Source organism: Artemia franciscana, chromosome 16, assembly GCF_032884065.1.
Source record: "Artemia franciscana chromosome 16, ASM3288406v1, whole genome shotgun sequence".
NCBI lineage: Eukaryota > Metazoa > Arthropoda > Branchiopoda > Anostraca > Artemiidae > Artemia > Artemia franciscana.
In genome coordinates, this window is record NC_088878.1 from 12,155,570 (window position 1) to 12,169,662 (window position 14,093).

The 14,093-nt window shown below is 34.2% G+C and overlaps 1 protein-coding gene across 1 annotated transcript in view; it reads right to left on the reverse strand.

Annotated features, from left to right (window-relative positions):
* Positions 1-11,349: 11,349 nt before the first annotated feature.
* LOC136036854 (discoidin domain-containing receptor A-like) overlaps positions 11,350-14,093 on the reverse strand; it is a 66,302-nt gene continuing 63,558 nt past the window's right edge. The window contains exon 6 of the mRNA XM_065719181.1: positions 11,350-11,543. Within this exon, the coding sequence (XP_065575253.1) occupies positions 11,350-11,543 (194 nt within the window). The remainder of the gene's footprint in view (positions 11,544-14,093) is intronic.

Consider the following 14,093-nt stretch of genomic DNA (forward strand, 5'->3'; position numbering starts at 1 on the left):
GGGCTTTAAGTAAATACCTTTAAAGGCCATTTTCCCCAATTCAGGATTATGTAGACTTAGCACTTTCACAGAAGAGAGAACAGCTGAACTGATAATCAGTTCAGTCTCTCTTTCTCTCTAGGCATGCAAGATGAATAACATGGAAATTCACTTAGCATCTACTTCAAAAGGTTCTACTAAAGCAAAAGAAAATGAAAAAAATGATGACAGCAGCTCGGTCAACCGAGATGACCGATCGTGTCAATTCTAACTACTCCCTATTCACATTGCAGCTAAGGGGCAGTAGGCACTATGTCATTTTGTGTATGTCAAAGGCAAAGAGGTATGAGGTAGGACTGCAAGCTGGAGGACAGAAGCAGTTGAGTAATTAACGGTGAGGGAAGAGAGGTGAGTAGACAAAGGTGCGCCAATGTATCGGAGATGATTTATCCTATTTGTTTTCAGATTAGTATCTCATACCTTAGAAGAAGAAAAACTACATTTTGAGATGCTAGCGAACATAAGATATATCATCGAATTCTTATTTCCAGAAAAACAAAATGAGTAATTTTCTTTTTGTTTCAGTTTTACACTTTTTTCTTTTTTTAGCTATTACCATAGAGTCGTTTTTGGAGAAAAACGTCATAGGTTTATATGGGTTTGTTTGACTTGTAACTCAAATCTTATTTTATCTTCTGATATTTCCAGCAACTGCTTTCCAATTATTAATTTTAAAATAATCTAAAATTTGGCATGAAGTAGAAAAAGAAAACCAAACTTCTTGAATATAAAAAAATTTATTTCCCTCGAGTAGACTAAATTAAAATGTTATATGAATGTAATGTGTTTTAAAGTTCTTTGTTTATCTATTGCAATACTCACTGGGATTTTAAATCTCTTATAAGGCTACTTTAAATGATTTGTAAATGTAGCTACGGTTTTCCCCGAATTTGGCTTGGTCATTTAATTTTGGCTTCTAATTCGTTTTTCTAAGATATTTTTTTGTAATAATGTAAGATATCAAAATAATAACATAAAAATGTCCGTTTCCATAGGCTTAAAATCGAAACTCTTCTAACATGACTAATTATTTTAATGTAATGTCCACTACGATACATTTTTGCTTATTCTTATAATTCTTTTAATTATTTTAAAAGCAGGAAAAATTTTTAAAAAAGGAAAAATTATAGTATCTTGCTGGTTTGTATAAATAAATTGAAATAAGCTTGGACGACAAAATCCGATATTCTTCCGCAATCTTTCAAGAGACAACATACACATTTATGAACAACTGATGATCTATTTATTTACAGAAACACAACCGAAAATGAGATAGGCTTCTTTTTAGGGGGGGGACTTCGCTTCCCAAACCCAGCCCATAAATTTGAGCCTCAATAATTTTCCCATAACATGCTATAGGCCTATTCACATAAATAAATTTTAATTTCTAACATTTTTTTTCAGACTCATCACAAAATCATCCCTCACACAATATTAAATTTCCGAGTAGATGGTTAGGCTTCGGCATGCAGACAAATTTAAATTTCTAAGGTAATTTCCATATACAATCATTAATTAAAAACTCGCAGCTTCCGATAGAATACCTGCTTAATAAATATGCACCATATAAAATATGAAAGCGAAGAATGTTTTTTTGGTCTAGTATCTGTTTAACTAATAAATCATCCTTTTACTATTAAAACAAATTATATGCATGTTTAAATAATATTATACATGTTTTCTAAAAATCCAGTCTTTCTGATTTCAATAAGGAATTTCTATCAAATTATATGTCTTTTCTAAATAGATTCTTTGCTGGGGTTTTTGCAGACTGTATTATGACCTAATAAAGTAAATAATAACGAGTTGGAACGAAAGGACAAGGTGTAAAAATGCACACTCATTCATGACTTTTTGTTCATTTATGGATACAAGTAATATGGTTGAATATTTAAGGGTATAAACTCGATAATGGTCATGGGCAAATAATCAAAAGATTCATTTGAATACAAAAATGGAATTTTACATACTTTTGTTAGATAAAAAAAAATCATAAAGGCATTTCAGATTCCTTTGTCTTAAAGGTTGCACCTTTTTTTCATAGCACGGATTGTGGCACTACTAATGGAACACCACCAACATTGCTTTACTGCTAATGTTAGCAAATATTATAAATGAAATGAGATAATAACCAGTTACGTGGGCAGTCCAAGGGGCTACCAGCTTTCTGTCGCTTACGGTGCATCTTGGAGCACTGCTTATTCTACAATGCATGACACACCTCCTCCATGCCAAGCCTCTTTTTGAAATTCAAATACATTCCCGTGCGTATGGTGAGCACAATGTATTGCAGAAGACTTTTGAAAGCGCATAGTCCCATAGGCAATCAGTCAACATACCAAACATAAAATTCATGAATAAAATGCTTCTTTTTAAGAAAAGAATCGTAAGTAGCCTTCTTTTCATAATCTGTAAAGATTGTAGTAACCCTCTAAATGGCCTAGACTAGGCACTCGGGACTACCTATCAGGCTCAAACTCTTTACACAGTTATCAGTCACATTGCTGTAATTAGTAGAGGCCAAGCTTAAATTGCACAAAAGATGTCTTTTTGGTCAAGCTATCTCGGGTCTAAAAATTGTCCTGGACTCCCGCTGATCTGAAATCCTAGCTAAGCCTTTCGGTTGGGACAATTCATAAGTCATTCTGTAAATTTAATATTCACACTTATGTCCTGTGGTGGCGCAGTGGGTTTGACCTTAGCTTGGTAATAAGGGACCCAAAGATCGAATCATGCTGTAGTAATGCACTGCAGGGACGACGCAGGGACCTGAGTAGTCAAGAAGCGTCGTTAATCTGTTACAATACAATATTCACACTTATCAATTAAGCTTGCTGAATGGATTACAACAGTCAGAATTCCATCATTTTCTCTTTTCGTTTGGTGTTAGTGTCACTTTTTAGAGGTTTTTTTCAAATGAGTTATGTTTCATTTTCTTACTTACAAGAGTAGGGGAGAAGTCACATTATTGGTTGCACAATTATTTTTTCCGAGTTTCGAAACACGCAAAAAAAGTCTCCCTTGTTTAAATATCAGATCATTTTTGGTAGTAATAACAAACATCGGTTTTTTCCTTCTTTCTTTCATTATTGTCTTATAACATGGAAAATTGTGAATTAGTTCAGCGGAGAAATTTTTCAAGTAAATTTTAGTAGGCTACTCTCGATTACAATACCTTGCATAGAAAATTCTTGATAGTTTGATGCTTAAAAAGCTCTTCATAGGGAGATCCTTGGGGAGAGAAGTCTTGCATCCTTCTTTAGTGAAATGTCCTCCCCCAAGAAAATTTAAATTAAGTATGTGGTTGGTTACTAAAAGCAACAAGGCAAGATTTATGTGACATAAGATGATAGGAAGTCCGTTATATCTCAGTATACTATCATGCCCAAAACAAAAAGATACACATTAGAAAAATTAAATACAAAGTGAAATATCTTAACAAAGTAGTGGTTTCAGGTTGCCGTATTTTATATTGCCATTTTGCCATAGTGGTTTCATAGCTACCGAAAAGAATGTAAAACGGTCTAGGATTAGTCAGTTGAAAATAATCCACCAAAAAGAAACAAGCTCAAATTCTTATTGGTTTTAAGCAAACCAGTGTGGAACTCCAATGTGAAACCACCATAATGGATTATTATCTGTTAATTACGCTCGGAGTAGCACGTTTACTTTATAGGATATTACTAAATATTTAGGGGGGGCAAAATTGTCTTCTTTTTAAATTTTGTCAATAAAAATACCGTCCTATCCCAAAAAATACAATTTTTGATGAGCTTCCCCCAAAACAGGCACTTCTCAAAATCTTGGGGGAGGGAAAGGCCAAAAATATAGGAGGCATAGGCCTCTATCCCCTCAAAATGACGCCGTTGATTTAGTACCTATAGCCCAAAGACGACAAAACACAAATGTTACTAAATTCTTCAACAAAAAGAAAAAATTCAATTGATGAGTTTAAAAACTATATTTCTGCTGTCTGTAAAACTATTAAAATATTCCCCCTTTCCTTTTGTACAGACCAATGTATAGAATATCAAACCTTGAAATAGAATACCTTTTCCCTTATCCTCAGAATTCTCAAGATCATGCAAATCTAAAACTTAATTCATCTATCGGGAGTAGAATCTATACAATTTCTTAGCTCATGCCCCGCATTTCCAAAAGAAAAACAGCTCCAGTATTTAGAAGGTTCCTAAGAAGCCATTACTTTACATTATCCAAGATCCCCTTGTCCGATGCTGAACGATTTAAGACAACTCTTCCGCAGAAAAAAAATTAAAGGAACTCTTAAATAACGAGTTTTGTTTGTATTAGTTTCCCTGCGATTTGTTAAATGCGGATAAATTTTAGAGAAGAATTTGCTTTTAGAATGGGACTTTCTGCGAGGTGTAAATGATCTATATAAAATAAATGGACGGGAATATTATTCTCCGTAAAAAATAATTATACGAGCAAGGGAAGATTGATGTCAAATAATATTGACTGAACTCTTAGAGAATTGCGTATTAGCTTTTCTGTGAGATTATTTAACGGATAAAATAAATTGGTGAATTGATCTGAGAAGAGCCTTCATTTTCAGAATGAGACTTTCCGTGAGGTGGAAATGATTGATTTCACAAGCTGGATAGAATTATTAATGGTCCATAAAAAATTATAAGAGTAATGGAAAGGAGGTGTAAAATATTGCAGACACTCAAGGAAGCGTAAGAGTGGGGTTTAATATTAGCCACTTGAGCAATGCGAGAGAAAATATTTATTACCAAGATGTTATGAATCCATGAAAGCATTCGGTATGCAATAACTATCATACAAGAGTTAAAGACCTGAGAAACAAGTTTTTGAAATATTTAAAAATCACCGTTTTCAAGTTGAGAGTGAACTACCTTTACTGTCATTTGGTACTGGAAGAATTGACGTTGGATTTTGTTATAAGCAAATACAATGGAAATTAAATTTTATTTTTTTTATAGAGTTTTAGCTTTTAAGCACTAAACTTATGAGTATTCAAAAATAATTCGTATCAATTCATTTCAGTATTTTCGAATTTTTTTCACCCTTATAGTTTTATATATAACTCATCAGGACCCTTTTATTGTTTGATCAAACTTTTAGCAAGAATTAAAAAACAAAAACAGAAAAAAAATCAAGTTTTTTCAACTGAAAGTAAGGAGCAACATCAAAACTTAGAACGAACAGAAATTATTACGTATATCAGGCGGGTTGCCTCCTCCTCAATACCTCACTCTTCACTCTAATGTGTTTAGTATTTAAAAAAGTTAAACTTAAGCGTAAAGAGCGAGATATTGAGGAGGGGGCAGCTCCCTCGTATATGTAATAATATCTGTTCGTTTTAAGTATTAATGTAGCCCTTGACTTTTAGTTGAAAAAATATTCTTTTTAAATTTAATTTACGATAGTTCTTTAAATAAAGTTGGGAATTCCTGTTCCCCCTCAACGGAAAATTCCCTCCCCCCTACAGGAAATCCCTACATAAAGTTTCTACCAGGTAAAATGGTTACCATTTTCAGGTTACCAGAACATCATAGAGAGATCCTTAATGCCTCATTCAGAAACTATTTTTCATATTTACGTGCTTTTCATAAATTCTGCCACCTGAACGTACCATATGGCACTAAAAAGGCACTTTTGTGCCATTTCTCAAGGGCTGGCACTAGCAGGCTACCAGTACATCATAGACAGAATTTTTATGGCTCATATAAAAAATATTGCTCATGTCTACGTTGGTCCTATGAATTCCACCATCTGTAAGTTCCAAGTAACGCTAAAAAGGGCACTATTGGAGCCATGTCTCAAGTGGAAAAGCTGGGGCTATTGGGCTAGCAGAACTTTTAAAAGTTATGTTTAGGCTCATTTGAAAACTATTGCTCATATCAACATACTTTATACCAATTCTACCCTTCTCAAGTGTGATGTAGCACAAAAAAACAAAACTTTTGGTGACACTTCTAAAGTGGAAAGGATCAGTACAAAACAGGTATTATTGTAATAGTGATGTTCCAGAACCCTTAACTGGAGGTTTACAATAACCCCTTCCGTACACTCCCCCTCTCAGCCCCCTTAGTAAGTTTCATAAATCGTCTGCTCACCAGTCAGCTACTGCAAAGTTAGCAGGCTGCCACACCATAGTAGATAGATGTTTAACGGCTGAATTAAAAACCATTGCTTAGATTTACTTAGTTTTTACAAATTCTACCATCTATTAGATTTCACAGATATCAATGTTAGCTAGTTTCTTGGGAGAATATGCAATGAATTTTTTGTCATGATTGAAGCATTAGCTGCATTCTAGTATAGAGCGAACCCCAGCCCATAGTAACTAAAAGTTGAAGGATATTTAAACGGTCTTTTTTATTCTTTTTCTAGGCCTACCGGGATACTAAACATCATATAGAGACGTTTAAAGTGGTTTATATAAATTCTGTCATCTACAAGCGCCAGATGGCACGAAAAAAGGTACTTTTCATGCCATTTCTCAAGGGGTGGGGCTAGTAGGCTATTAGGACATCGTAGATAGATTTTTGAGAGATCATAAAAGAAATATTGCTCATATCTACGTTCTCTCTATAAATTCCACCATCTGCAAGTTTCAAATGACATTAAAAAGGGCACTTTTGATACCGTGTCTCAAATGGAAAAGCTGAAGCTAGTGGGCTACCAGAACTTTTTAGGGTGATGTTTAATGGGTCTTGTGAAAATTTTTGCTCATATCTATGCACTTTTTATCAATTCTACCATTTGTAAGTGAGATATATCACTGAAAACAACACTTATGGTGCCACTTCTTAAGTTGAAAATCTTGGAAGTATAAAACGGTAGCATTGTAATATGGTCAAAACCTTTAACTGGACCTTTGCTAGGACACCTCCTGCATTTTCCTCCTCCAGGCCTGATTAATAAGCTAAGCAATTAAAGTCCTACAAATACCAATCTATTAAATTAGATTATTAGAGGTGTGGTTCTGTTAGTACAGCACTGAACTTCAAATATAGGATCATGCGTTCGATTCCTGCTTAATATTTTTTTTTTAATTCAATCATGGTTTGTCCCTTCTTATGATTACTTTTCAGATAATTCACCGTTTTTGCAAATGTGATGCACTCATATTTCAAAGCATTTCCCGGGACGGCTTATTTTACAGCTATTACTCATATCTACATGCTTTTTATCAATTGTACCATCCATAAGTGCCATATTGCACTAAAAACGGTACATTTGGTGCCACTTCTTAAGTGGAAGAATTTGAAAGCATAAAACGGTACCATTGCAAATATTAGGGTCCAAAGCCCTTAACTAGAGGCTTATAAGAATCCCTCACGCATACTCGCCCTCCAAACCCTCTTAGTAAGTTCTTAAATCGCCTACTCATCTTGAAAGTATGAAATATTATTGCGAAAACAAATTAACTAAAACTAAAAACTTTTCAACTAAAAATCTACCCAAAATTAAAGTTGAATAATCAACAGTTTTGAATTTAACCTTAAAACTTCACTCTGTGATGAAGCTTGTGTGCTAGTTCTAACGGTGGTAATTAAGAGGAAGGGACGTCCTTCTATTGGCGGTAATTAAGAGGAAGGGAAGTCTATTATGTCTTATTTGATCTTCATTTCAAGTAATACTTAAGCATATTTCTTACAATTTACATAATACTCACTGTTGGTATTATAGCTGGTGAGATCAAAATGCAATCTGATAAATCAATCCAATATTTCTGTATGCGGTTCAATGACTTTGCGGTTATTAAAAAACTATTTAATTTTACGCTTATGTTTTTAAGATAACTTTAATTGTATCCTGAAAGTTACTGATGTCACAATTGGCGTAAGACTATGAAAAGCTTTAAAGATTAGTTTATTTTTCTCAGGCTACATACTCACTTTTGACTCTCGAATAAATATTCCTGTTTTTTAAACTTGACGTTTGTGTTTTCAGTAAGGCGCTAGTTTTCTATAATCCTAGAAACAGAGGGAAACATAATCCGTTGGTTCGTTTGTATTATTTTCATTAATGCGGATTAGATAGGCTGTGAAGAAGCAATTTTTGTTTGTTTAAATTTCAACTTTGCTCTTTACTTCCCTTGGAAAACTTTTTTTTTCAAATTAATCGCTAGTAGGATCTAGTAGCATATAATTTGGGGAGTCTGCAGCCTCTACTAGCTTGTTTACATGTTGATTTTTTTTTAATAACATATTTCACGGCATTGATTGAATAGACCCCTTAGTAGGAAAGTTCCAGATTAATTTGAAGTATCAAAGGTGGGTGCCCGTTATGCCAGTTACGTTAGGCGCCAGTTACATTGGATATATAATATCCAATGGGAAATTAAGTTAGCTTGTAGGAATGTCTAGTGAAAATCTCAAATGGTTGAAAACAAGTTTGAAAACACTATTTATCTCATGAAGGAATTGACGCCCAAAATAGTTTGTTTAAATTTCAACTTTGCTCTTTACTTCCCTTGGAAATTTTTTTTTTCAAATTAATCGCTAGTAGGATCTAGTAGCATATAATTTGGGGAGTCTGCAGCCTCTACTAGCTTGTTTACATGTTGATTTTTTTTAATAACATATTTCACGGGATTGATTGAACAGACCCCTTAGTAGGAAAGTTCTAGATTAATTTGAAGTATCAAAGGTTGGTGCCCGTTATGCCAGTTACGTTAGGCGCCAGTTACATTGGATACAGAATATCCAATGGGAAATTAAGTTAGCTTGTAGGAATGTCTAGTGAAAATCTCAAATAGTTGAAAACAAGTTTGAAAACACTATTTATCTCATGAAGGTATTGACGCCCAAAATAGAGGAAACTAGGAAAAATCTGTAGACTATTTTCAAGCCCCAATTCGAATTTGATGCTAAGCCCACTAGCCAGAAACTCCTCGCACAAGAAGTCTGGGAAATGTAATGATCGCCTTTTTACCTCTAGAGGATCCTTAGCCCCTCGTGAATATTGATTTGCTTTCCGTTAGTCAAATATATAAAAGAAAGGTAATATCCACAAGCTAGCTAGCAAATATCACTAGTGGCACCAATTATAAGGGGTGTTATACTTAGATTTTTGCCCCCCCCCCTAAGATTTCAAATTTACCTTTTGTTTTGAGATTTTAATTTAAAAATTATCCTTCGCCCTACATCTTGAAAAATACATTTTGTTCCCCCCCAAACATTTTTGTGAATTGGTGTCAAGTTGTTTGTCTCTTTTTTCGCTTGTCGTCTTAACGATGAATGACCTATGGTTTTTCATATTTTGCAGTAAGATAACAAAACCAGTAATTTTATCAGATTGATTTATGAAAAAAAATTTCAAAAAATATGTTTCAAAGAAAAGAAAAAAGCTTTTCCATACCATATGTTATCCATACCTAAGACGAGCAGATATTAATTCATATAATAATTCAAACCTCAAGCGAAAAGAAAGTACTATGAATGAATAAATGTAATCATGAAACGAACTGAACTTAAAACGGAGACAACAAAATTTGTTTATCTAGTTCCAGGTGTTGCACATGGATGCAACCAAACTTCAAAATCCTTCCTTAGAATCGAGGTCTACTTGGCCCTTTTTACGTTCCCTGTAAGTTCTCAGCATATCAGAGACAAAACAAATATTAGGTCTATTTCCAGGCATCGGTTACTGATGCAGTGCAAATCATCTCCAATTTTTGTATTTTGAAATTATGTTTTCAGTTTTAAATGAATTATGTCCCAAGTATTTGCTCTATTGGTTTTTCTTGGAGTAGCGAAGACTTAGGACTGGGAGCCGCTTTAAATCCTTGGTAAATTCAACTTGCATGGTTTTTGTTCCGACGGAGAATTTCATAGCTTTCGTATAAAAAAAGGTAACCTAAAGTATTTTCCAAGAAAAATTTGCATTTGACCATGCACGAGATTCATGCCTATTATGTTGGACGGTGGACAATAGGGGGGACAGAGAAAAATATTGTCCCTATTTTTGATATCTTGAATTGATAAAGCATTGTTTTATTTCCATTTTTTCGATTAAGATTCTCTCATCCCCGTCTACGTATAACTTTAAAACGGATCGAAAAAAAAAATATATCTGATACTTTCCAAACCTACTTTTAGAAAAGAAAGTACGTAGGCTTTCTTTAGGGCCTTTTTCAAGGAAACCAATATTTTGCTCAAAGAATTGAGGATCTTAATTGGGAGCCAATGAAAAAATGACTCATTTTGTAAGACCTAGTCCTCAAATTATTTTTTTTACAATAGGTTTCCCCTGGTCCGGAGAACTGCAGCAGTCAGTTTCAAAAGGGCAACATGTTTTTTTACCTACTTTCAGACCCCCTAACACCCTCCTCTTTTTAACAACATGTTTGGTCCCCTTTGCCTGGGCAAAAAGCGGAGAAAATTTTTCAGACCATCGCAGGATTTCATATCTGGTGGCCTCCTGATCCAGCTAAAAATCGTCGGCAATTGCACAGACCTCCTTTTGGGGTAGACAATTTCCGTATTAGGTTTTTTTATTCGTGGATTGCAGTTACCATAGCCTGGTGACTCAAAGATATGAGTTTCAACCCGATTAAATAAGTACCTTTTTTTTTACCGTACATTTTTCTTTGCAGCTGTAAGTCTCAAACTAATCACGAATAAGAAGCTTCTTGGCCCATTTTTGGTCTCTTTAATATCCTCCTCCGACAATATCTATTATTCTCTAGCCCAGAGAGCAACTACTGAAAGTTTTACGCAAATTTGACAAACAAGATTGAACATGTGCCGCTTTACCAACTTTGATACATAAATATAGCCAATTCACAAAATGCATGGTCCCTGTTCTAGGAATTATGGAGGAACATCACTCCCAGAGGCACTTTATTAGATTTTTTGACTACTTTGAATAAAATGGCTATGTCATAATTTGGACTCGATATCAGGTGATGGCACGGGGTCAAGGTAGTAAAAAGAAGCAGACAGAAAGGCTTGATGATCTAAAGTCATTTTCGCCCCAAAAAAGAACACCAAAACTTCCTATTTCTAATAAAACAAGCCTCCTATTAAATTTCTATGACCATACCTTTCAATAAAAGTGCCTCTGGTAATATAAGTCACCGGTCAAGATCAAGCGCGTGACAAAATGAATTGCGGTGCATAATAACTTTAAATGTAAACATAGCTTTTGATCAGTAAATTTAAAATTAATGTAGCTATATTTAAAATTATAAATCGGAAAAGCATAGTTTTCAACGTAGTCGTGGTAGTCATTGGGCTAGGTTAAACCCAGTAATTATTCAATCTTAATTTCTTTGCGTAAATATTGTAATTTTTATTTTGAATAGTCTCATTAAAGTAGCTTACCTTTATCACGCTCGTAAAATGTAGACTTGAAGTTCTCGGGGCCAAGTCTACCATCCGTTAGTTGCCCCAGACCTTGTTTAAGGAAGGATCCATCCCAGAATCCATCATATGACGAGTCATAGAAATTCCAATTCGATCCCCTTTGGTCTCCTTGTGGCATAGAATAGCTTAGTATACCGTCTAAAAAGGAAGCAATTATTAGATTTTTAAAAACTTTTATGATTGGTTCCCGTCAAATATGAAAATAGCAGCAAAAATGTGATTTTTACAATGAGGTGCGAAAACTGAACAATCTTTGCGATCTTTCATTTTAATTAAATAGAAAAACTGGTTTTTTAAACTGAAAGTAAGGAGCGATATTAAAACTTAAAACAAACAGAAATTACTCCGTATATGAAATGGGTTGTCCCCTCCGCAATCCCTCGCTCTTTACGCTAAAGTTTTTAATTGTTTTAAAAAGTAGAATTGTGGCAAAGAATCAAACTTTAGCGTAAAGAGCAAGGGATTGCGGAGGGGACAACCCATTTCATATACGGAGTAATTTCTGTTCGTTTTAAATTTTAATATCGCTCCTTACTTTCAGTTTAAAAAACTAGTTTTTTTATTTAATTTCTGAACGTTTTTAAATTAATGCATTTTTGATTTTGGCTCTCCGCACATTAATTATTAAAATGAAATTTGCATATTAATTTGTTTTGGCTAAACGGCTTTCTCTTAGTTTTGATCAGACAATTTTGAGAAATAAGGGGTGGGGAAGGAGGCCTAGTTGCCCTCCAATTTTTCGGTTACTTAAAAAGGCAACTAGAACTTTTAATTTTTAACGAACGTTTTTATTAGTAAAAAATATACGTAACTTAAGAATTAACTTACGTAACAAACTTTTATACTCTTATATTTTTTATTATGAATATGAGGGGGTTTGTCCCCTCGTTAATACCTCGCCTTTTACACTAAATCTTAAGTTTTGTCCCAATTCTTTAAGAACGACCCCTGAATCAGAAAGGCCGTGGAATAAATAGTTGAAATTACTAAAAATACTTTAGCATAAAGAGCAAGGTATTTATCTCCTCCTAAATACGTCGCTCTTTATGCTAAAGTATTTTTAGAACCCCTCATATGCGTAATAATCTCTGTTCGTTTTAAGTTTTAATGCTACTCCTTACTTTCAGCTGAAAAACTTTTCGTGTTTATTTCTTCATTGTTTTTTTTTATAGTAATGCTAGAAAGTCCCGCGCCCTTTTCATTGAATTTCTCGCCCCCCATGACAAAATCCCAAGAGAAGATCCTCCCACATAGCCCCCTCCCCTCAACCCCACCCCAAACCAAAACAATCCCCCTGAAAACGTCTGTACACTTCCCAATAACCATTACTGTATGTAAACACTGGACAAAGTTTGTAACTTGCAGCCCCTCCCCCAGGGACTGTGGGGGAGTGAGTCATTCCAAAGACATAGTTAATATGGTTTTCGACTATGCGGAACAAAATGGCTATCTCAAAATTTGAATCTGTTGACTTCGGGAAAAACATGAGCGTGGGAGGAGGCCTAGGTGCCCTCCAATTTTTTGGTCAGTTAATAAGGGCACTAGAACTTTTCATTTCCGTTAGAATGAGCCCTCTTGCGAGATTCTAGGACCACTTGGTCGATACGATGACCCCTGGAAAAAAAAAAACAAATAAACACGCACCCGTGATCTGTCTTATGGCAAAAAATACGAAATTCCACATTTTTGTAGATAGGAGCTTGAAATTTTGCCAAAGGGTTCTCTGATACGCTGAATGCGATGGTGTGATTTTCGTTAAGATTCTTTGACTTTTAGGGGGTGTTTCCCCCTATTTTCCAAAATAAGGCAAATTTTCTCAGGCTCGTAACTTTTGATGACAAAGATTAAATTTGATGAAACTTATATATTTAAAATCAGCATGAAAATTCGATTCTTTTGATGTATCTTTTAGCATCAAAATTCCGTTTTTTAGAGTTTCGTTTCCTATTGAGCCGGGTCGCTCCTTACTACAGTTCGTTACCACGAACTGTTTGATACCGGAGTAAGCTGATTTTTTCAACTTAAATCGCAGTCATCTTTTGAAATGAGGATTTCTTAAAGGTTACAACTCTGAAACATAAAAAAACAAAAAATTATTAATTTGCATAATTTGTATGACAATTTTTGTGAAAAGTGATGATTAGCCGGGATTTTCAAGAAACTTTTGATCAGACATGTGAAAAAATATCAAAAATGAAATAATTCAATCAACACAGAGTTTTATCTTCGAAAATAACAACAACATAACATTAATATTGATTAAATAAATGTTTCAAATTAGAATAAAATACGAAATTTAAACACCCTTTTATCAACAATCCAATCTATAATTTACTGAGAGAATGATAAATATTTATAGTACATTCAAATTCCAGCGTAAAGAGCAGATATATAAATATAATATTAGAAAAAACACTCAATCTTCTTCTGTTTTGCAAAATATTTTCTCCATCTTCAACCCTGGCAAAGCAACTCAAAAATCTTCCGTCAGTTTAAAATTGCTATCCCAAACATTGCAGTAGCTAGAGTAATAACTAAAAACAATAAAAAAGTGAATATGACCACCCAGGATTGGTTTTCTGGACTATTTCAGTAGTCTCCGCCTCTTCTTTTATGTTGTTGTTGTTGTTTGTTGGTTTTCCTTTTTTCTTTATCTCTTTTGATCCGTCTTGTTGAAAACTTTATATT